General features: G+C 29.4%; 5 protein-coding genes and 3 non-coding genes across 8 annotated transcripts; 4 read left to right on the top strand and 4 right to left on the bottom strand.

The window, feature by feature from the left end:
- Positions 1-129: 129 nt before the first annotated feature.
- Positions 130-202, bottom strand: TRNAK-CUU. Its single transcript has one exon. It is a non-coding gene; the product is annotated as a tRNA-Lys (tRNA).
- A 210-nt stretch (positions 203-412) lies between these two features.
- On the bottom strand, positions 413-1,493 carry LOC124928820 (methylsterol monooxygenase 1-1-like). The gene is made up of 3 exons (XM_047469071.1): positions 850-1,493; positions 521-668; positions 413-451 (listed from the first exon to the last, which is right to left on the bottom strand). The coding sequence occupies exons 1-3, from the start codon at positions 1,491-1,493 to the stop codon at positions 413-415; spliced, it is 831 nt and encodes a 276-aa protein (XP_047325027.1).
- Positions 1,494-3,567: 2,074 nt separating this feature from the next.
- On the top strand, positions 3,568-5,760 carry LOC124932114 (methylsterol monooxygenase 1-1-like). Its single transcript, XM_047472719.1, has 5 exons — positions 3,568-3,973; positions 4,046-4,368; positions 5,111-5,258; positions 5,328-5,360; positions 5,450-5,760. The coding sequence occupies exons 1-5, from the start codon at positions 3,647-3,649 to the stop codon at positions 5,519-5,521; spliced, it is 903 nt and encodes a 300-aa protein (XP_047328675.1). The 5' UTR covers positions 3,568-3,646; the 3' UTR covers positions 5,522-5,760.
- A 116-nt stretch (positions 5,761-5,876) lies between these two features.
- On the top strand, positions 5,877-5,949 carry TRNAK-CUU. The gene has a single exon. It is a non-coding gene; the product is annotated as a tRNA-Lys (tRNA).
- A 77-nt stretch (positions 5,950-6,026) lies between these two features.
- Positions 6,027-6,099, top strand: TRNAK-CUU. Its single transcript has one exon. It is a non-coding gene; the product is annotated as a tRNA-Lys (tRNA).
- A 737-nt stretch (positions 6,100-6,836) lies between these two features.
- LOC124931015 (IRK-interacting protein-like) lies at positions 6,837-8,805 on the bottom strand. The gene is made up of 2 exons (XM_047471397.1): positions 8,559-8,805; positions 6,837-8,485 (listed from the first exon to the last, which is right to left on the bottom strand). The coding sequence occupies exons 1-2, from the start codon at positions 8,667-8,669 to the stop codon at positions 7,118-7,120; spliced, it is 1,479 nt and encodes a 492-aa protein (XP_047327353.1). The 5' UTR covers positions 8,670-8,805; the 3' UTR covers positions 6,837-7,117.
- A 5,683-nt stretch (positions 8,806-14,488) lies between these two features.
- LOC124928817 lies at positions 14,489-15,229 on the bottom strand. Its single transcript, XM_047469069.1, has 2 exons — positions 15,170-15,229; positions 14,489-15,091 (listed from the first exon to the last, which is right to left on the bottom strand). The coding sequence occupies exons 1-2, from the start codon at positions 15,227-15,229 to the stop codon at positions 14,489-14,491; spliced, it is 663 nt and encodes a 220-aa protein (XP_047325025.1).
- Positions 15,230-20,248: 5,019 nt separating this feature from the next.
- Positions 20,249-24,467, top strand: LOC124931182 (maspardin-like). Its single transcript, XM_047471579.1, has 8 exons — positions 20,249-20,440; positions 20,566-20,691; positions 21,507-21,605; positions 22,237-22,379; positions 22,690-22,798; positions 23,231-23,338; positions 23,773-23,913; positions 24,031-24,467. The coding sequence occupies exons 1-8, from the start codon at positions 20,369-20,371 to the stop codon at positions 24,364-24,366; spliced, it is 1,134 nt and encodes a 377-aa protein (XP_047327535.1). The 5' UTR covers positions 20,249-20,368; the 3' UTR covers positions 24,367-24,467.
- Positions 24,468-25,077: the final 610 nt, after the last annotated feature.

The raw sequence follows: 25,077 nt of genomic DNA, 5'->3' as shown, positions 1-25,077 counted from the left end.
GAGTTTTGCGCTCAACCAACTAATTAGACAGGCTGCTTGGCTGGTTGAAAGTAAGTTTTCCAAGATCACCTATTTATGTTTCTTACTTGTCTTCGATCAAGCAAAAATAGTAAAAAACACAAAATAAATCGCCCACCGAGGGGCTCGAACCCTCGACCACAAGGTTAAGAGCCTTGCGCTCTACCAACTGAGCTAGACGGGCTTGGTGATTCTTCATTAATATTAAATATTCAGACTGATTAAATATTTATTACTATGAAAATTCAGCACCAACAACAATAAGTACATTCCACCGTGAATAAATAAATAAAGAAATTTATGAGTTTTGTTCCAGATACATCATTCTAACATCTCCAAGCCCCCGCAACATTCTCTTGTCTCACAAACAACATTGTAACAAGAAAGAACCAACTTATCTTTGCTTCCGAATCTTTTTATGATATCGATAACCCTAAATTGAGAAACACCGTCATTAATGAACAAGTTAGAATGTAAAAATAAAAAAGAGTAATAATAATACCTTATCAGTTCCATAAATGTAATCACAATAGGTAAATACCGAAGAAAAATTGCTATAGCTTTCACCTCCAACATAATGGTGATAGTCATGGTGCTCTGCTCCACCATAAAATGGAATGTATTTTGCAGGACTCCAAGGAAACTCATACCTGTATCATCCATTTTTCATATTTCTAAGTTCAATTGATTTTTGTATATATAATAGTATTTTAATGTTCAAATAAAACTTATTAACATCAAATCTGTTCTATCATAGAACATGAAGATATATTATAAGCATGGTGACGGAGTATTCGAGAGTAAAAAAGAAGTGTTAATAATTAGGCGTACCCGCTGTGAGTTTCAATTGCCTCAAGCTGCCTCAAAGCGATCCATAACCAGAATGTGATTATATGACCAGGGGCTATGGCCGGTCCCAAAAGTGAAGGAAAACCCAGGATCAAAATCTCTGCCCAATGAGCATAAAGTGCCACAAATACAAAGGGTGCATTGTATTCATGGTGAATCCGATGAATCTTCTCGTATACCCATTTGTTGCAATGCAGGAATCTATGCACCCAATAACTCGTATAATCCTCAATTGCAAAGTAAACCACCAATTGCCCCACCACTTCACCTATTGACGGCAATGGAAGCTTCGTTCGTATCCCAATCATTTGAATTGCAGGGTAAGAGATTAGCTGGAGAGATCCCACGACCAAGATGAACATGGGCATTACATTGAGATAGCACCGTAAGGAATCGGAAATGGAAAGCTTCTTAACTTTGGGCTGGATTTTGTAGGTTTGAAATTGCTCAAATAGGATGTAGAAGAATGGGGAAATGGAAAAGGTTAGGAAAAGGAAGACTGTGGTATGGCAATAGAGGAAGTAATCGGATTTATCGGCGGAGTAGTTCAGCCAGATAGTCTCGCCGGCGGTTAGAGCTCGGCCGAGCACCGCCTCGGCTGCCGGAACACTTTTGTAAGGCAACATTTTTGTCCTTAATTTTTGATGCAAATATTTGTCTGTCTCTCCTCGATCCATGCACCATTTTCTTTTTAAATGCCAAGTAGTGTTACATTTGTGATTTGTCACACATTTGTCAAAACATAATAAATAAACCATCATCATTGACATTTGACACATGGAAAAGTAATAAAAACCAGCTTAAAATAAAAATAAATAAACTTCACTTGTCTATATTGTCATTGTATGGAATGTTAAAGACTCTATTTTTATTTGAATTCAAGTCCGTCAAACGATAAATTTTGCGCATAATTAAGTGATTAATTGTATTTAAGGGTTATATGTTCAACCCTTATAGTCATTTGTAGACTTTATTAATCAAATTAATGTCATCTACTCACTACTATTATCACTTAATTCTTGAATGGATTATGACATCTTAAGTTTGAAGTGCAGGTCTAGTTTCATAAATAAATAAAATAAGTTAAATTTATAAAAATTCTTAAACTAATTAAATTTTTCGGGTTATGGCAATAAATATTAATCTGGTATATTAAATCACTTTAGTTAAAGTGTCAACAAATTAATATAATATAGTATTCTATTTAAATTATAAACTTCATCTCAATTATTATAGAGGACAAATTTTATGATTATCTTGGATATGCACGATTTCAAATTGAATCGGTTATGGCGAGTTGGATGGGGTTGTCACCCGTTTCTTATGTGTTTTAATTTTATATTTATTTAAGTTTACTTCTGATTTTGTAGTTATATTAAGAGGAATATGATAAAATACAACTTCAAATTTAGACAAACTGTATGTTATTGGGAAGAAAAATTAGGTCGAGCAATTGTATATTTATTTAGTCATCTTCAAAACCTTTTTAATATATATTGACATATTAAATCTCACTGTCACATTCTTTACATTGTCCTTGCGATATTGACACTTTGCTATTAATTACAAACGTTACAATTAATATGCTTATTATGTGTGGTTGCTTACGCTTGATTACGATTTATATTTAAGGCATTGACAAATTAATTCACATGTCACATTCTTCACATGGTGGTTGCCAATTTGACTCTTTGTTGTTAAATGTTAATTAAAAGTAGGATAGTTAATCATGCTTATTTTGTATTGTTGTTTACATTGTTACAATGTATATCTTAGGTATTGATATATTAATTTGCTTGTATCATTGATATGGTTGGTTACCATAGTGACACTTTGATGCTAATTACATGATAGATAATGTGCTTCTTATGAATGGATGCTGTCTCTTCATTACTATGTATATCTTACATAAATTAAATACATTGCGTGTCAGAATCTGCATCCCATATCCAGTTAATTGAATGCTAGACGAATATATGCAGGGGTTTGGTGGTTCAAAACTATCCCTAAAAAAATATTTTTTTATTTTACGGTTAAAATGTGACATTACCTTTTAATTATTATTTTTTTTTAATAGAATTCACTATTTTATTCATTTAATTATTAAAAAATAGTAAAACTTACTTTTATTTACCCGTTTTATCAAAAAAAAAATCGTTTTTTACTTTAGCCCACCCTAAAAAAATTTAAGTCCACCCCACCACCGAATCCTGAGTCCGTCCCTCATGCTACCCATACATGCATTGCATGTTATGCCACCTGTACAAAGAGAAAAAAATCAACGAATGAAGAGGATGATGCTTCACTTTTGTATATAAGTGTCATTTTATAAGTGGGATACAGACAGTGTCTGTATGGGTAGCATCGAAATAACCCCAAATCCCAGTTAATTAAATGCTACAAGTACCAGTATTGTCTGTATCCATTAAGACAGCGTCATCTATACACAAATGAGAAAGGTGATGATTTACTTTTGTGCATAGATATATTTTACGAGTGGAATACCAACAATGACAATATTCATAGTATCGAAATAATCCCCAAAACCCATGTTATATAAATGGTAATAATTTATGTGTTCAATTTGTTGCAGTTTTGCCCCCTCGCCATTTAAAAATATATATATATATATATATTTATTATTATTATTATAATATAAACATTTAAAAGAGTCAAATCTGCATCCCAAACCGCATATAGGGTGTGTGAGAGGAAATAGACAAAAATTCTTGAGATTCTCTTTCTCTCTCTATCTATTTCCCTTTCTCCGACGACGCCAATGCTGCCTTACAAATCTGTGCCGGAGGCGGAGGCGGTGCTCGGCCGAACACTGACCGCCGGCGAGAGCATATGGCTGAACTACTCGGCTGATAAATCCGATTACTTCCTCTACTGTCATAACATCCTCTTTCTCTTCATCATCTTTTCCATTTTCCCTCTTTTTTACATCATCCTAGAGTTCATCTCCCACGAAATTCAAATCTACAAAATCCAGCCCAAAGTTAAGCTTTCTTTTTCCGATTCCTTACGCTGCTATCGCGATGTAATGCGAATGTTCATCTTCGTCGTCGGCCCTCTCCAACTCGTCTCCTACCCTTCGATTCAGGTCTAATTGCAAGATCAAATCCTTCCTCTCTATTTACTATCTACACACCGCTAACTCTTCGATTGATTGCAGATGATTGGGATACGAACCAGCCTTCCATTGCCGTCAATCGGAGAAATCGTCGCCCAATTGGTCGTTTACTTTGCAATCGAGGATTATACGAATTACTGGGTACATAGATTCCTGCATTGCAAGTGGGGGTACGAGAAGATTCATCGGGTACACCATGAATACACTGCACCCATCGGATTTGCGGCGCCGTACGCTCACTGGGCAGAGGTGCTGATCCTCGGTGTTCCTTCCTTTTTGGGACCCGCCATAGCCCCTGGCCACATGATCACGTTCTGGTTATGGATCGCTTTGAGGCAACTTGAGGCAATTGAAACTCACAGCGGGTACGCATGCTTTGAATTCACTTTCTCTTCTTAGATTTGATTAGATTGTGACGTTTTCTTTTGATAAATTTTTATTTATTTTTACTTGAATACTCCCTCATTATCAACAGTAAGCATGCTTTTATATTCCTGTTTTATGATTTGATTTGATTTGATTGAGACTTCTTCTTTAGCTTACTTTTTGACTTGAATGCTCAATCATCATTAACAGTAAGCATGTGTTGGTTAATTCGTTATTTTATCTACAAATTCTAGTAAATCGAAAAGTAGATTGGAGCAATGATCTGTAGTTGTTAGTTCAAGAGTAAAATTTCTGATAAATTGAAATGTTTACTTTTTGTATAAGGTCTACTCACCATTATGAGCACTCATCAGATTCCTTCCTTTAATGCACCCCTAGTGCTTTTGTTATCATTATAATTCATCCTTGGATTACCATTGACAGGGACACTCACTACTAAATGATGAATTGCAGAGACCAGAATGTTAGAAGCTTGTCACCATAATAACATCTAATGATTTGTCTAATGAGATTAACAACACAAGTATAACTGAAAAGACCCTTGGAACCTAGTTTTCATGTCTTCTTTATTGATAATTTGGAAGGAACATAAGATATTTTGATAATTTGGAAAGATCAGAGTCTCTCAACCTTTGTAAACCCTTTGATTCAAGATTTCCCTTTGTAAACTATGATGGGTTGTTAAACTTGAAATATGAAAAATGGATATCTATGATACAGGTATGACTTCCCATGGAGTCCCACAAAATACATTCCATTTTATGGTGGAGCAGAGCACCATGACTATCACCATTATGTTGGAGGACAGAGCCAGAGCAACTTTTCTTCTGTATTTACCTACTGTGATTACATTTATGGAACTGACAAGGTATTGTTATGTTATCAATCTATTATTATATTCCAAGGGAAGCTTCATTAATGGGTTTTTTCTCTTTAGGGATACCAATACCAGAAAAAGATTATGAAACAGGTATAGGCTTTTCTTCCCTATATTACAATGTTGTTTGTTCTTTTGTTTGAAAAGTAGAGTCTGGATTCATTGTTTTGTGTAATATTCAGCTGAAGGAAAGTGAAAGAAGAAAGGGGCTAGAGAATGTTGCAGGCTCAGGAGAAGGAGTTAAAGCGGATTGATTAGAAGAGTAATGATTCTGAGTTGAAACACAATCATCAAGTGGATTTTGAAAGAAAAGTTGTTGGTGTTCGAAAGAATGAATGATCCTTGAAGAAAACTCAGGAATTTGTGTAGTTATTTTTTATGGTGGAGTGTACTTGTTAACTGGATTGACATCATCTCATCATCATCATATGTTGTGATATTGTTTGTTGTGGAATTCTTCTTATAGCATGATTGAAATATAAGTTGTGTGTCTGCTGTCTAGTACTAGGAAATATGTATTCCATATGAGTTTCTTTAATGAATAGGTCATCAGTGTGAAATTTTATTAGTAGAATTTGTTTACTTAAGAGTATATTTTAAAGTCAACAAGCCCGTCTAGCTCAGTTGGTAGAGCGCAAGGCTCTTAACCTTGTGGTCGAGGGTTCGAGCCCCTCGGTGGGCGATTTACTTTTGTATTTTATTATTTTTCCGGATTGAGGAGGTCTGAGAATACCTAATAATAATAAGTATTTTCAACCAGCCCGTCTAGCTCAGTTGGTAGAGCGCAAGGCTCTTAACCTTGTGGTCGAGGGTTCGAGCCCCTCGGTGGGCGTTTTCTTTTTTCCTTCTGAACTCAGAGGTGTAAAATTGGGCCCTCACTTTCAGTTGAAAAAGGGCTGATTCTGAAAACATTAAAACAACATAAGAACAAAAGGAAATGGGCTTCCTTTGATTTAGTCTCCTTCAAGATGAGTTTGTTTTTGTCTGTCTCACTCAGTCTGGCTCTGGCTTACCATATTTTGTCTTAACCCATGCATGTCAGATAAAATATTATTTAAGAGCAGAGACCCTGTCCTGTGATCAATGTCTATCCCAAATTCATTGAATTTACCCATTTATTTATTTTTCAATTTGTCATACTATATAACACATATTTGTGTCAGTCATAGTTTTAAAAATGCAACTATGTCATATATGACTTAATCATGCCTAGTTTAATTGCAATATGCTACCAATAACTTCTTTTAAAGGTTAAATAAAAAACAAGATAGTGTAGGAATAGAAGAAAAAGTAGAACAATTATATAATATCCTCTGGTAGTCTTGAAGACCTGCAGTTCAATAATAGAGCACAGAAACTCAAAATCAAACTTGATTAGTTAGATGAGAACTATATTCATATGATCCAATAGAAAATCAATGGGAAGTTGAACCATTTCTAGTTTACATGTAAAGACTTTCCAATAAATAACCTAACTTGTTCTTCTTTTCATATGAAATGGAAGCTTTATAAGAATTTGGCACCAACTTATTATACTTGTTGAATTGATTACATCAAATAAACAGATGCAATTAAGCTCCTCTATTAGTACCATTTAAGTCGAAATCAAATTAGCCCTAATTATTACAAATATAAAAGCAAAGTGAGTCCATCCATACCAGTAGGGGGGGCAGCAAAAAAGAAAAAAAGAAAAGACTGTATCCTTAGTCCTTACTAGAGAAATGTCAACACAAAGAGACAGACAAAGACAAGAAACCATACTTTTGTTTTTGGTAAAATCTACTTTTATAGTAAAACAAAAAGATGGAATATTATTACAGGAATCAACATGAATACCATGATGATGAAGATCAACCACCCTTGTCGCTACTACCATGGCTACTCCCGTCACCACCGCCGCCGCTGCTATTGTTATGGTATCTAGATATCACCTTACATTTCACCACATTTCCAAAAACATAAAATCCAGGCGCAACCATCACCCTCACCTCTTCCGGCACCAATTTCCGGCATCTCTCACCACCCATATCTTCCATATAGATTGAATCATACCCAACTCCTTTCTCAACCCTAAATACAGGCAAGCTTGGATGAACCGAATTAGCAAGAAGATGAACAAGCCATATCCATTTTGAAGCACCAAAGAAAGCCTGCAACAATGGTTCCGGCCAAGTTTTATTCCAACCCAACATACCCACAACTTCACTCATTTTCCTATCGCAGAAACGGCTGAATTCGTCGCTAAAATGTCTTGTTCCCCTGTTTAGTACTTCCTCCCACGTTAGATTCTGCAATTGGTTAAATGATTTGAAGTTTGATTCACACCTTTCTATTGGATTCAGAATCTGGGTGGGGCCACTTTTTTTAAATCCCATTGTTTCGAAATCTTCGAAGAATGTTTTGTTTAGTAGAGCCTCGAGATAGACAACGATTGCTCTTGGATTTTTAGATACGGAAAGACTGATGTCGTAAGGATGGAGAAGAGATGAGATTCGATCCAGGGCTTTGGGTCCGAGTTGACGGAATTGGTTTGTTAAGAAACGGCTGAGGATTCGAACATGCGAACGAGATTCGGCAATCGATACGAGGAAATGCTTGATAACCTTGTCGGCGTCTCCGATCATTAAAGGCTGATTATTTGCTCTTACCGGCGATTTGTTATTGCAACTATCCAGACCTGATTTAAGACTATGACAGTAAATCTCCAACTTGTTCAGTTTCTTCTCAAGCTCAAAAACAGAGTATTTCAGTTTTGACGATTCAAGAATCGCATCATCTCGTTTCTTCGTCGCCTGAATCACTTTATGAGACAACTCCGCCACCGCCGTCTTCCATTGCTCCTCCTGCAAATCCGCCTGAGACGGAGTTCGTGGACTCTTTTTCGTTAACGAATACAATATCGATTTAAATAACCCATTTGGACTAGCCATAGAATTTCGCCCAACTCCATTGTTATCAACCGGAACTACCGACATCTTCTCCCTATTCCCCGGCCTACACTTATTCCAAGACACCCCAACACCACCGCCGCCGTCACCGCCGTCATCGTTTCCAGATCCCTTCCGCCTCCGGCTTTCCTTACCCTTTTTCCGGTCGCTTTGATACAACGGCGTAGGAAGACGCTTAAACTCAACGCCGTCGTCGATTTCTCTTCTATTAGTGGAAGGTCTTGAACCATATCCTTCCTCTGAATCATCGTTGTCGTTCTCTTCCTGAATCTGCAAAAAAAACAAAACCCAATCAATTAAACCGACAGTTAATCGAAATGATAAACAAAAGATAAACACTTACAGGGGTGAAACAAGTTGGAGGATGGAAGACGAGAGGAGGAGGAGGAGAAAGAGAGGGCATGGAGGAGGAAGAAGAAGAACAAGAAGATGAAGTATACATTTTTTTGTTCATATCTGTGACCTAATAACAAGAATTCATGATAATCAAATACCCATTTCCATTGAAGAAAAAAGAAAGAAACTTCAGAGGTCAAATACTCTCTTTCTCTCTCTGGCGAGTCGGGTCTTCTGCCATTTTGAAATATGCAGGTTTCGATCGTTATCTATGGCTGCTTGATTTCGTCGGGTTGTAATAATGAATTGTCAGAATCCAACATCTCCGATTAACCGTCATGCCGTAATTTATTATTTCCCGGCGCGTGAATCGTACGCAATTAATTAAATAATATTTTTTTATATACGGTTGAGTCAAATAAAAATCAGTATAATTAAGTCAATGCTATAGAGGGAAGTATCCTAATTATGAGATTAGTTTTAAATTAAAATGTTTAATTATCAAAATATTATTAAATAGTAAATAAAAGTGATTATTTTTAGTGTTTAAAGATTTATTATATATGATATAAGGGTGGGTGGGATGAAACTTGAAAGTGAGGTTGGTTGACCCGGTCCCACAAATAATAAATGTTTGGATTTAAAATTAAATTAATTTATAATATCGTTTTCACACACAGAATGTGCAATACTGTAATTAATGCCAACAGCCGGCTGATTCCTAAATATCTATATATGTCCTCCAATTTAATAACATGTTTAAATTTACATAAAATATATTATTTTATTTTTAAAAAATATAATAATAAAAAATGTAACAGTATTTTATAATTATTTAATTCATGAATGAAGTGATTTAATGATTAAATATATGTGATAGATTAATTTTGAATAAAATATTTTTAAAAAAAAAAATAGCATCAAAAGTAACTTTTAGTAATGAAACTTGATAAATCTTCACTAATTTTTATAAGTGAATCTACACAGATTATGATAATAATAATAAAAAAAGTAAAAATTATATATTATATTCAAATAAAGTTCAAAGTCCAATTATATACGTCATCTCATCTTTGGTTTTCAAAAACTTTATTATTTTTTATTCAAGTTTTTTATTTATAAAATAAATAGTTATTTGAAATTGATTAAAATATCTTTTTTACAGTTAAAGTTAAAATTTAATAAATAATATATATATTTTAATTAATAAACTAAGTAATTTAATATATTATATAATTTTTTTAATTCAAAAATAAACTCAGATATTTGAGGGGTTATTTTAAAATTATTGTGTTATTTAAGAGGGCTTGGTGTAAAAAATAACTATTAAAATTTCATAAACATTTAAATAAGAATCTGTTTGTTTATACATTCGTAGATGATTTATCAACTAAGTTAGTTGAGACTAGAATGTATTATAGAGCAGGTAAAAAAATATGTTTCAAATATATGAAACCAAACAAACTTAGGGCTTATTCGGTAGGAATTATTTGAATAACTTGAGAGCGAACAAAATTGATAATTGTTGATAGTTTTTAGAAAGTGAAAATATTTTTTATTAAAATTATTTAAAGGGTATGAATATATATAAATAAATATAAATAATTTTAAAAAAATTTATTTTGATATTTTAATTATGAATTTAATGATTTAATGAATAAGAGAAAGAATAAAATAATATATATATATATATATATATTATTTAAATACCTCCTCCTCTAATTACACATGCAACACAATTATATATTATAAATGTTTGTGAACAAAAAAAAATTATAACTATGAAAATGACATTTAATGTTGAATTGTTCAGCAAATCTATGTAGTGGGTCGTGTTTGGTTAGTTCAGTGTGATACTATATATAATTAAGGATTAAAATGACACATAATAAAATTATATGTCCAATAACATCATCATCAGGGGCATGTTTAATGTAAAATTTTAATGATAAAAAATCTAATTTGATGAGAAAGTTGACTATTTTAGAGTTATATAATAAAAAAATTAAAATTTTAAAATGCTATAAAAATTAAAGTAAGTGCAATTTAAGATTTGGGTTATAATATTTGATAATTACTTATATTATATATAGTTTTCAAATAATTCATAGTTCGTTGAAGGTGGAATTAATGTCATGCAATAAATAAGAGCTAGGCGTAGCTTCAACTACTACTACTAATTTAATTCCTTAGGTCCCGCTCTCCCTCCCGTACCCATTTAATTACCAATTACCCACGCGTGCCCACTCTTTATTTTATTTATATTTTGTTTGCAGTTTTCCTTTTAATTTTTGTTTTTTTTTTAACCTTACTTATTTTCTGAAATAAGGAGTGAATCTAATTTATTAAAATAGTTGAAATGACGATAAAAATTGCTTTTAAAAAATTAAAAATAAAAGGTAATAAGTCATTGTTATGGATCATGGTAATTTTATACCTAAACAAAATAAAAATAAAGTGAAAACAAAATTTTGATACAAATTTAGGCATTGTTCTCTTTGAACTTTTTAAAAACTTATTCAAAATCAATTTTTTAATTAATCACTTCTCAACAATTATATCACTCATTTCATTAACCAAAATATTAAAATACTCTATATTTTAAATTATTATTTTTTATTTTATTCATATATATATATCAATACCTTTTAAGTTTTTTTATTAAAAATAATCATCAATCATTATTTTTTTCCTATCTAAGTTTTTTCAAAAACTCCAATCCGAACCATGTCTTATATATATTTAGTTTGAATGAAAAATTATATAACAAATATTTATTAGAAATAAATTTTTATTGCATCATATATATATATATTTAATTATCTAATTAATTAATTTATTTATTTATTAAGGAAGATATTATAATATAAATGTTTAATTTTATAAAATTAATATTTTAATAATATAATTCAACTACTTAATTTTTCTTTAAAATAAATGGAAGATCAAACAAGCTCTTACCCGAGAGAGAATGAAAGAGAGGTGCATGCATGTCCATGTGAGAGCAATAAATGACTTACGGAAGTGTTATGGACAAGCACAGCAATTTTAATAATTATATTTTTATTTTTATATATTTAGTTGCCTTTGAGAAAAGAAAGACAGCCATTACATCTCAATTACAATTTGTCATTGCCTTCCAATTATCAACACAAAATATTTCAAGATAAGACATTACACAATAAAATATAATACAAGCTATATCTAATTAAATTTGTATTTCCTATGCCCAAAAACAACAAGGCAATCTGTAACTTAATATATATATATATATATATATATTAACAATATTCTTGTACGATAAATCAATGGTCTTGAATTTAATATGCACTAAAAATACTTTAATTTTTTTATAAAAAAAAAGACAATATTATTAATAAACTAAAAGAAGCAAAAAAGTTTAGGTCGAAAACAAAACAAACCATTATATAAAAATTAAGTATAATACTGAAAACTGTTTTAAAATAAATTATATAATAGGATCAAAGTTCAAAATTTTGGCTCAACTTTTCAAAGGTTCCAAATGTTTCTCAATTTTCCTTCCCTATCACTCTTCTAATATAAATATATTCAGTTTTATTTTTGTTAAAAACCTATTGAAGTTATAATTCATTAGGGTAGAAATATTTGTAAATACCATGAAACAAATTTTTTAATTAAGTAATTTGTCCTAAATATTTTTTTTACTTAGAAACCAAAATATAATTAATAAAAACATATAGAAAGTAAATGCAAAAAGTAAAAACTGGATCACAGAATAGAATGAAAAAAAAATATAATAAATGAAGTGGAATGACAGTAGGTTTTAGATGTGTGGCTAATTGTAAATCTTGGACAAATATTGGGATAAAATAATCATTTCAAATAAGCCTCAATAGTCAATAGTGAATAGACTTATGAAGCCCGATACCACATGAAGAAAGATAAGACCAAGCCCAAACCCATTAGCCGTGTCTGGCCCACCAGAAACAGAACAAAACTAAAACTCTTTAATATTTCTCTCATTACAAACATTTCACTCCACAAACTCCTGAATTACAAATTTACATAAAATGATAATCATTATCACGTTTTTATAATTTATTATCATTTTTGCATGAAAATTTCATTTTTTACACAAAAGTTGTATTTTCTGCCTACCAGAAAACCATTTTATTCATTTACAGTTTGTATACAGAAAAACATAACTAAAAAATTCAAAGGTGTCAAGATGTTTGTCCATTTATCTTTATCTAATATGTAAATATTTCTCTTGTTCCATGTAGTGCATAATATTTATACAAAAAAAAAAAAAAACTATGGGAACAAACTAATTTTATATATTTTAACAATATATAAAATTATATGTATAATTCTTAAAATCAGTTATAATTTACAACAAAATATTTGTTAAATATTGATTCTATTTGTTTATTTTTAATAAAATTAAACATTATAATTTTTATATAATAACTATTAAATATGTAACCATCAAATAACTAATTATAATTTATAATAAATTAAGGCATTTTTAAAATTATTAATCTTGTTGTTAATTCTGTTTATTATATATTTTATTTAGAATAGTTATAACAAAATTTTGGTAAGATAAGTTATCTAAATGTCTATTTCTAGTTTACTTAAATTTAATAAAAAAATATATTTTAATTGATTAAGTAATTTAATAATTAGATTAAGTTATAGAGAAATTTAAAAATAAATAATTATAATTGGATCCGAATATTCAATCCCGCAGCTGAGAGATGCTTAATTAGTTGAGTTAATTAACATTAAATTAAAGATGTATAGCAGCTGTTTGATACAACATAACATAAAAAAACAATTCAATTGTTTGCAATCTGCATAGGGACATGGGCAATTCCACATTATTGTCCTCTTCTTCCTTGTTTAATTGTATTCTTAAATATTCCATCACTTTTATGCATTTTATTATTTTTTTACTTTCATTTTCATCATGCATGCATGCATACTTACATGGCACAATTCACAATGATATTGTTTACAATTAATCGTAATTATTAAAAAACCAAAAGTCATGTATTAAAATCTGTCATAATTATGAGGTGATTGAACCAGAATCATATTCTAATATAGATAATCAAGAAATTCGAGTTGAAATATATCTAAGTTAAGTTACAATATAAATGTAATATAACTCTTTATTTTATTAAAATTTTAATTAAATTTACTCTTTTTTTCTCTAATTCATATAATATGTGCAAAACTAATTTTATTCTTAAGTTTTATTTTATATTTTAAACTCACATAATTCAAATTCTTGAATCCGACCATGGATTGACTAAATAAAATAACAAAAAAGTTAGGAATAATATGAGTGTATAAATATATGTTTTTGTATTTTTTTTTTTTATAATTTAGAGAAGCAACTAGTGAAAATTTATAATTTAAAAATAAATAAAAAATAGGGGTATGTCACCATAAAAAAATATTTTTTTATTAAAATTATTATTTTTTTCCTCGGGTGAACAGTCCTTACTTGAACCAGTATTATTAGATTGATTTGTTAATTATCCAAGCTCATTTGGAAAGTATGGCTTTTTTTAATCAATTATTTTATATTTTATTTATTTTTGGTTATTTAATTTGTTAATTAAAATTAAACTATTTAACTATTCTCAGAAAGATACCTGCCAAGTGCCAGCCTTTGCAAAATGATATCCCGATGCAAATAAGTAAAGTGTATTTTTTAAAATGGACAAAATACTAATTATTCTCATTTACAAATGTCAAAATTTAAATTACCGAAATTTCAAATAAACATAATTGATATCATGAATGACGTTAGTATTTGCAGAATTCAACAATAAATATATATATATATTTTTATTATTTTGAAGTCAAGCAATCTACATTTATTTAAAAAAAATAAATAAAACATAGGCATAACTAATTATATATTAAACATTAAAATCATTCTTACATCCTAATAACAATTTCCTCCCCTGTATGCCTATCAATATGCTTAAACCACCGGCTGTGGCCCTTCGCCGGCGCCGAACTCTTCTCTCCGACCGCCGACACATGAGCTATATTCAACCCTTTTCCAACCGGAAGAAATACCGATCGTACAATCCGACGAGTCGACTCGCCGTCCAGTATACTGAGCCATCGAAACTCGGTAACGGCTCTTGAGCTAGCGTTCTTAGAAACAAGAACAGCCCCTCGATTACCCAATTTTGCAACCTGAAATATTCTTGCAAAATCATTCTTCCCACAATCAACCACCAAGAAATCGATCCCAATTAAACCGGCGACCAGCGTTTCCGGTTCACCAACGATGATTTCGGTTTGAACGCCTGACGTTTTTGTGACCGTTTCTGAATACTCTTTTCTTGATTCCTCATCAGGGACTATGCATACGTGTCTCCCGCCGGAGTGGTGGGCTGCGACGGCGAGACCGACGCTGGTTGTGATTATTCCTCCTTTTGACCATGTTTCTACTATAAGTTTTGCGGTCCAACCGGCGGCCATCGCAGATACAATCTCTGCGACGCTGGATTCTCGACATCTCTTTTGACACTGCATGCATGAGATCGATGAGACAAGATTTGAGTATACATATGTTATATATTGATCAAATGTTTCATGAGTACTTACATATTTAACAGTGTCGATATAGGCCTTGGATGCCAAATCGGGTGACCAAACAAGCTTCATGATGAATTAATGATCTTCTTGTTCTTGGTTCAGTTGATGATCTTTGTGAATTGTGATGAGGGTTTCTTAGAAAGATCGATCAAGAAAGATGAAAAGGAAGTGAAGAAACGCTACGATTTATATATAGAATGAATGTGGACAAATGGCAATATTAATGGGCAGAAGTTCTTGGGTTAGAATGACACATTGAGTCCCTCGTATGCCACGTTGGATTCAGATTACTATGGTCGGTTTGGTTTTATAAGGGGTTTTTGGTAATATGTATGAGTCAATTTTTAATTTCTCAAAATATTCATAACTTAAAATTAAATTAAATTGAATGATCAAGAGTTTTGTTAGATTTTTTAAATAAATGTTGGTTTATTTTAGAGATATTATTAGTGGTGATTTTTAGTAAAATAAGTTTTTTAAAGAAATATAAGGTATTTTAGTTAATTAATTAATTGGTAAGAGGATGAATGAACTAATTTGATTATGTTTCTGTATTTGAATTTTAAAACGCAATTAATAAATTATCATATATATATATATATATATATATATATATATATATATATATTTAGAAAAAAGTTATATCTATTTTGACCATGTAAATTTGGATTAAATTAATAAAAATAAATTTGGTATGGATTTTTCAGAATAAAATATAAAAAATTGAACAATTTTAATTATCAACTAAAATTAAAATTCTTATGCAGTCGTGACTAATTAATTGTTTAAGAATAAAGTACTTTATCGCTTTCATTGACAAACCGTCTGATAATAATAATTTGTAGGGCTAAGAAAGGGACAAATAAATTTTGTAATGTTTTGTGGGCATGCATACATAGAAAATAACACGTCGTGATGTTTGACTGTCCTAAGCATAAAATATTAATTATATAAGATATATAACACATTATTCTTATCCTCCCATGTCATTTTTTTTTTCTTTATTAACAAGAAAACAAAAAAAAGTCAATTAGGAGATGAATTTCTAATTTAACCAACTTTATATTATTATGGTTTTTTAAAACCCTAAACTTCACTTTCTTGTACTATTCATATTAGTAACAAATTAAGAATGTAACCATTTTATTAAAAATTAGGCTTGTCTTGTATAATTGTATCAATTTGCACTATTTTACCGTGTATATTAACAGATCATACTTTATTTAGATTTTTATTTATTTAATCTAATAAGACTCCAAAATTATTAAAATATTTTAAGTGAAAATCAAACTATGTTATCTCCTAAAGATTAACTAATCTTGTCCTATGATATTGACTATTCCAGAAAAGTGAGATCCATGTGAGTAAAAATTTGGATGACAGTAAGAAAGAATATAAAATAATACATTAATTTTGAAGTTTATAAAATTATAATTTGAACAAAAAAAAAATAGCATGTAAGAATTTAATGACATTTTCAATTGAAATAGTTTTGTTGTAAAAATAAAATGATGTTATAATAGTTTGCTAGATTTTAATTGGAAGTAAATTAAAGTTTAAACTTTATTTTGAAATCACATGACATATGAGTCATTCTTTCAACATCTTGTGATAGTTTAGGTCAAATTTTAATATTTAACCTTAAAAAACTAAGAATTGCAAAAGTTATTCCAATTTATTCCAATTTAGAATATTGAAGGTTATATATTATGTGACACGCTCTAATTTTTTAATATATATATATATATATATTACTTTAAAAATTAAAAATTAAATAAAAATTATAATTAAGCAATTACAATATCCAATATAAAATATGTTACGTGATTGTTATATTATTCTTTAAAATATATATAATGATTGATTTACTGTAATAAATGTAATAAAATGTGAATGATGTTATATAAATATATTTATTTATTTTATTTTTTAAATTTAAAAACTTTTATTATTTATAAAAAAAATCATATTATTATTTTTAAATGACATGAATAGAAAATAAATTAATCAAAAAAAATATATTAGTCGATAACACAATATTATATTGAGCTTATAAGTTCTCGAGAAAAATTATTAACTTTTCGACGGACTCTACCGACTTTTCGGAATGAATATCATAAACATCATAATAATAACATTATGAATGATACGCATCAAACGACTACGATCAATGAAAGTTTGACGATTTATCTCCAACTAGATAGTTGAAGAAAAAAAAATGGGATGGTAAATCAATTATGTAGACTATCATTTTAGCCGCATCAATCTAAATTTGTCAAACACCACCAAAGACTCAGACATCATTCAGTGAATCCCAATGATATTATATAAAAGACAAAATACTAATTACCTCTAAGCAAACGGACGGACCCAGTATTCTGTGGTGGGTGGGTTTAAAAAATTTTTAGAGTGGGCTAAAGTAAGAAAATGAGAAAATTTTGGATAAAACGGGTAAATAAAAATAAATTTTACCATTTTTTAATAATTAAATAAATAAAATAGTGAATTCTATTATTTTTTTTTTTTAAATTAAAGGTAATGTCACATTTTAACCGTAAAAAAAAAAATCGAGGTGGGTTTCAGCACATAGAAATAAGTCCCAGTCACTAAGTGAGTTGTTAATTACCCATTAAACAATTGTGGATTAATATAATCAAATTGAATTTATAAAATAAAATACATTATTATGACAAATCTAAGTGCTATGATCATGATGACTTTGAGCAAATTAAGAAGATAGAAAACTCATAATTTTTTCCTCAAATTTTAATTTAAAACAATAAAAAATTAAAATTATTGCTCCTCTTATGTTAAGCTTATTAATAAATTCACTACTTCCAATTTAAAATTGGTTGCTCCTATTGTGTTAAGATTGTTAATAAATATTTTATTGTTCGTAATAGTGATTTTGATTGTCACTATATTATAGGTAATTCATTATTTCATTTTTTTTAATATATATATATATATTTATATTTATCATTTATTTTATTGCTTAGAATATTTAGTGTATTATTTGACACATTATATATATATATATATTATTTTACCTAGTTAAAATGTAAAATATTACAGGTTATTCATTATTCGATAGTTTCAACTATTTATAATATATATATATATATATATATATATGTATATTTATATATTGTATAATATATATATATATATTTATATATATTGGTTAAAATATTTGATGTAAAATATTTAAATTGTTCTTTATTTGACATGTTTTAATTAATTATTTAAATAAATATACATATATATTTATCAGGTAAAATATAAATTAAAATATAATTATTTATAATTTCATTAGTTATTATTTTTTTATAAGTTATATATATATAATTTATAAATATTATTTCGGTATATATTGATATATTAAAATTTTAAAATTCTTATATTTTTATCTAACTAATAATTTTGGTAAAGGTCAAATTTATTCGGTATACTGAAAAATTTGATATTTTGCAGTTTGATATATATATATATATATGCAAATTGCTTTTCCCACCCCCTCCCATATTCCCACCCCCAGTTTAACTCCTTAATTAATTTCAAAATGACTTATTTATCCTACCACCTTTATATATTTACACATTTCTTATTTTATTTATTTTATTTATTTTATTTTATTTTATTATTGAGTGTTTTTATTAAATATAATTAATTAATTAATTTTTAATATTTTTTTAACTTTATTTATTTAATTAAAAATACAAAATATTATTATTTTTATATTATAATTATTTAAAATATATTAAATATTGAAATATATAATAATTTAATAAATATAAATAATTAATATTTTATTATATTAATTATATATATATATATATTAAAATACTTACAAAAATTATTTATCAAATAATAATTAATAATTAGTCTAATTATAATATTTTAATTAATAATATTATATATTAATAATTAGTCAAACATAATATTAATAATTATTAATATTTTTATAAATAAAATTATCTATTAAATAATAATTAATAATTAATATAATCATAATATTTTATTTAATAATATTATATATTAATAATTATTCAAACATAATATTTTTAATAATAAGTCTTAATAATATTATATATTAATAATTAGTCAAACATAATATTTTTAATAATAAGTCGCTTCACCGCCACCTTAAAATAAATAAAATAAGAAATGTAAATATATAAAGGTGGCAGGGTTAAATAAGTCATTTTAGAGTTGATTGAGGAGTGAGGGAGGGGGGTGGGAATATGGGAGGGGGTGGGAAAAGCAGCTCCCTATATATATATATATATATATAATAATAATAATAATAATAATAATTATTATTATTATTATTATTATTATTTTTTATTTTTTTTTGTATAGAATGATAATTTCATAATCCACGCTAGCTTCTAAATGTTGATTTGAATTTTGGAATATTCCCCGGTAGGTAAAGCAAGTTTGTTTAATTGCAATATTATATATAAATAGAAATATGTAAGTAATTGCGGATTAATGTAATCAAACTGAATTTCGTAATTATGATTTGCAAAATAAAATACATGAATTTGACAAATCTAGCTGCTCTGATCATTATGAATTTGAGCAAATTAAGAAGATACAACTCATAATTTGGTTAATGTTTTTTTCCTTAAATTTTATTTTAAAACATTAAAAATTAAAAAACTCCAAACTATTTCTTATTTAAATGTGTTTTCTAATACAATGTTTAGTCAAATAAAAAAAATATAATTTCAGAAAATCAAATAATGTGCTAAAACTAATTGACCATTTTAAAGTCCCACGCTATTATGTGATGTTGTAATTTGGGGATGATTCTATTTCTCCATTAGACTATTCATAGAATTTTAAGATTTCATCAAAATGTACATTTACATTTAAAAAAAATGTAATTATTAATTAAATTAAACTCATAATTCAAGTCGATAGAGTGAATTATAAGAGAATGATTTAGCTTCCCAAATAAAAAATAAATAAAAACCAGTTAACTTCAATAAAAAAGAAAAAAAGGAGGCTAAATATATTATATAATATGGTTTTCAGAAAAAGAAATTAATATATAATTTAGTCTTAATCCTACAGTTAATAGCCAGTCAATCAATTTGAAGGTTGAAAAGTAGGTGCAATGGAGGGAGGGTTAACAAACCAATCCAACGATGTTTTTCGAGTATAGACGAAGAAGACGACGACGACGACGCTGAACCGGCGATGAAAGGCGTCTTCTCGGCGCCCGGCGATTACATCTACTTCAAGTCTCAGGTGCCTCTGCACAAGATCCCTGTAAGTTCTTCATTTTCTTTCTTCCTTCCTCGTTGAAATCGGTTATCATTTGTATCGATTGATCAACTGTGCTTCAAATCGATTTCTCATTATCTTCTCTAGTAAATTTGTGTTTTCTTTTCTAGATTGGTTCAAAGCAGTGGCGCTATTATGACTTCGGTCCAAAGTCCGTGCCTCCACTGATCTGTCTTCCTGGTATAGCTGGAACTGCTGATGTATTCTACAAGCAGATTATGTCTCTATCAATGAAGGTAATTAAGCTTTATTTCACTTTCAAATATGTCCTGTATCCATTCAAAATCCTACAAGAGGACTTCAATCTGATTTTTTCTTTGAATGTAAAGATTATGAATATGGATTTTACAAAGTATTGGAATGCAGTGCATAATCATTTATTTTGCACCTATGTTTGAGTTTCTTGAGTAACATCTCTTTATCAATTGAATTCTGCACAAATGTCAACACTTGAATTTGAGAACAACACAAAGTAAACGTGTAAGACATCAATAAGCAATAGCACATACAAGACCATGGAAAAACCTAAAAGTTTTACTTTGTCTCGAAAAGCCCAAGAAACTAGAATAGCATGTTAAAGATTATATAGGGAAGAATATAAAAGTGGAGTCAGAGAGGGATCTTGCGGTTGAAGCCACACATACTTTTTAACTTCCATATGAGTAGGAACATGTCTTCACTTGCATAAGAAGACTTAAACCTAATAAGTTAAAAGCTATACTCTACTTGCTCTATATGCAAAATGATTATGATCCCAGCATTTATAGCTTACATTATCTCTTGGATTTTCCTGGACAGATGCAATCAAATTGAATGTATCTCTTGCAGGAGTAGATATGGACATGTTAGTCAACGAGGTTGTTTTGTTCTCAATGTGGACAGAGTAAATTGACATCCTGCAAAATAACCCACTAAGTAGACTGGCCTAACTAGCTGAATAAACCATTCATTTTTGTATGTTGTGTGTTTTTTTTTTCTCCAGTTAGTTGCATACCTAGTTTTAATGCTGCAATACAAACATCAGTATGAAAAACTTTGTAAAACTTTTCAGGGGTATCGAGTAATATCTGTTGATATTCCACGGGTGTGGAACCATAAAGAGTGGATGCAAGCATTCGAGAAGTTTCTAGATACCATCGACGTCCATCATGTAAGATTCATATCTGCTTTCTGTACACTAGTTTTCCGTGCTGTAGAAGATGTTTTCTTAGAAAATATAGCTACCGAACAAAATTATAGATTTCCCCTGAGAAACATGATCTAATTGATAGCGCAGCCTTTTGGTGTTGTAATCATTTTTGCAAATTGGATACGACAAAATATTTTAGTAAATGATACTGTCTGGCCATGTAATAATCATGGAATCTCGACAATTAATGCATCTTTCCTGCCGTGCCTATCTTAGAATCTTGTAAGATCTTAAATTGATCAGATAAATATTATTATACACAAAGGGAAAACCTTATAAAAGGAACAAGAAAGCTGATACATGTTTCTGTATGTTTTGTGTTTATGTTAAGTTACTGTTGTTATGTCTCGGTTTTAGTTGCAAAAAGCTTCTCATTAGCTTCACTGTTCCTGGTAATCCAATTAGATTCACCATGAAATATTAGAACTCGGCAATTAGATTCACAGCATCCCATGGCGGTGGGATGTTGTGCCAGCCTCATCCAGAAGAAAGAAAACTCATCTCAAAATAAACAAAAAATAAATAGAATCTGCTATTCACCATCTAAATAAACATGTTGTATGTGCAACCTACTAATAATCATTGTAAACAGGTACATCTTTATGGTACCTCTCTAGGAGGGTTCCTAGCACAACTTTTCGCTCAGTATCGTCCAAGAAGAGTTAAGTCATTGATACTTTCCAATTCCTTTTTAGAGACTCACAAGTTCTCAGCTGCAATGCCATGGGCTCCCATGTAAGAATATAAGTTTTCTGTTTCTATTTAGAGTTGTGGCATACCTATTTCTGTATATATACTCTCATAAAGGAAGAACTAGTATTTTGTTGTTTCTGAGATCTAGTTTGTCAATCTAGCTTATTTTCTCTAAAAAAACTTCAAACTTTTATGCATTCACAATATCTTATCATCTGATTCAATCCATATAATGCTCAGTGAATAGGCTGTGGTTCAACTTTAGTAGCTATTTGTTCCATCGTTGGCATCCATATAATCTTGAAAAGCACCTAATATTCTGCATGCAAACTTGTTCTCCTCTGTATCACAGTGTTGGTTGGACTCCATCTTTTTTGCTGAAGCGTTATGTTTTAATGGGAATTTCTAGTGGTCCTAGTGAACCATTTATTGCAGACTCTGTGGATTTCGTGGTTGCACAGGTACTAAAATCTTTGGGAAGTATTTGCGTACTGTTTGCTGAACTATCCTGTCATTATATGATGAAACTATTATGCTGTCTATCTTTATATTTGATGTATATCATACTTTTGACAAGCAGGAAAAAGGATGCTGTTTTGAATATGGAATTCTAATATATGGACTTTTTACTTCTCAATATCTGTTCACTTAGAGCTTGTTTGATGAAAAAGTGGATTATTTGGGTATAAATGACTAAAATATTCTTTGTATTTAATATTGTCAAATATTATAAAAAATAAATTAAAGGTATTCTAGTTAATGGTTTGATTGATGAATTTGTATACTTTTTGCCTTCAAGTTCACCTTTTTTTTTCTGAGAATTTTTCTTTGAATGGTTTATTGCAGCAATTTATTTGCAACTTCTTTATGCTATATTTATTTTGATCTTACAGATTGAAAGTCTTCACAAAGATGACTTAGCATCCAGGTTGCATTTAGCAGCAGATACCGCTACTGTTGGATCACTCTCACTTTCCGATTCTTTCATCACAATAATGGATGTATGTTAACCAATCTTCTACAATGTTCTTTTCTACTACATGCAAGCATATGGGTTATAGCTCAATTCGTATTTCTGCTCAACATCTTTAGAGCCGTAATTACAAGAATGTCTAGATATGTCATCTGTGTAAAAATAAATTGCCATGTAAGTGTGCTCAAGTTGTACATGAGTATGTTTCTTTAACAGAATTCCCTCCTAATTTTTAATAAATAAAAGACTTAAGCATCTGTATACATGCTGACAAGATTAGAAAATTGCTGAGTGAACATAATTAAAAGCATTATTATTATCAAGCATCTGATATGAAATGAGAACGAAAACTAGGGTTCCAAAGGGCAAAATCACACTAAAACACATAACTGTCAAGTTAATAGGATTTAATAATATAAGCTTTCATTGATTGGACATTTGACATATGTTTGCCTCTTGAAGACCAATGACCATTGTGCAACTCCTCAACAACTGAAAGATGCGATGATTGAACAATATCCAGAGGCAAGAAAAGCATACTTGAAGACTGGAGGTGATTTCCCATTTCTTTCGCGTCCTGATGAAGTAAATCTTCACCTACAGGTGTGTAACTTTGTGGACTTAATTTCTTTTACTTTTTTGCATATTTTAGATTTGAAAATATATTATCTCCTGTTGGAAGAGAATTAATTCTTACAAATGGTGTGATGTATGTAACAGCTACATCTGAGACGTGTTGGTGTTGAAGCTCAAACAAACATGGTTTGTGCCGTTGAAAAGGATAATGGAGTTGATAGCTCAGGTGAAAACCGCAATGAGGGCCAAGATGATGATGATTCCTGGAAGGATGCTGTTGATGGTTTGAATGAACAGGTGGAACTAGAAGGTGGAAATGGCGGTTCAGATGAACACGATGAAAGAGACTTAGTGGGGAATGAGAAGGAAGCGGGTAGGTCTGGGCCTTCTCCCATGGACCCTGAATCATCATCTACCCCACCAGTTAAGGAGGAATCTACCATTCTTGATAATGATAATAATAAGAATAATACTATGTGAATTTTCCAAGCATGATTTGAATTAATAGTGTGCATCACTTGTTGATGGGATTTTGTATTCTTTCTCATTAATTCCAACATGGAAGTTGGAACTTACAACTAGTCCAAAAGAAGCATAAACATCGAGTAGAAACTCATCTACATTGACCTTAAAGAAAACCAACTACGTGAATGACAAAAATGTGAATGACAAAAATAACCTTAAAGAAAACCAACTACGTGAATGACAAAAATGTGAATGACAAAAATATTGAACGTCGAGAAATCTTGTGAGTGGAATTATTGGACAAATATTATTAAATTTGTTAATATATATATACATAATTAAATTATATTTTAAAACATTATTTTATTTAAATCAATATTTCAATAAAATTTTAAATATTTGTTTTTGTCTAAACTCAATCCTGGATATCTATATCTGCATTTTCAAATTAAATATATTTAATTTATTTAAGAAAAGTGACTTATATATATTTTTAATAAAAATATTTTAATCGATAGTACACTAATTTATTTCTTAAGATCTAAAATAAAGCTAGACAGTAATAAAATAATATATCCATAAAATATTTTAAACTTTTTCTCTATTACCAATGCAATTTGTAATTGCAAAGAAAAGTAGTCATTTGATTAAATTATTTTCTGAAATTTAAAAAAAATTATTTAAGATGGTTTGTCATTTATAGATTTGTAAATTAAAATTTTATTT

The sequence above is a fragment of the Impatiens glandulifera genome, chromosome 3 (genome assembly GCF_907164915.1).
Source record: "Impatiens glandulifera chromosome 3, dImpGla2.1, whole genome shotgun sequence".
Lineage (NCBI taxonomy): Eukaryota > Viridiplantae > Streptophyta > Magnoliopsida > Ericales > Balsaminaceae > Impatiens > Impatiens glandulifera.
The sequence above is the reverse complement of the archived record's forward strand: the minus strand, read 5'-3'. Positions and strand labels throughout refer to the sequence as shown.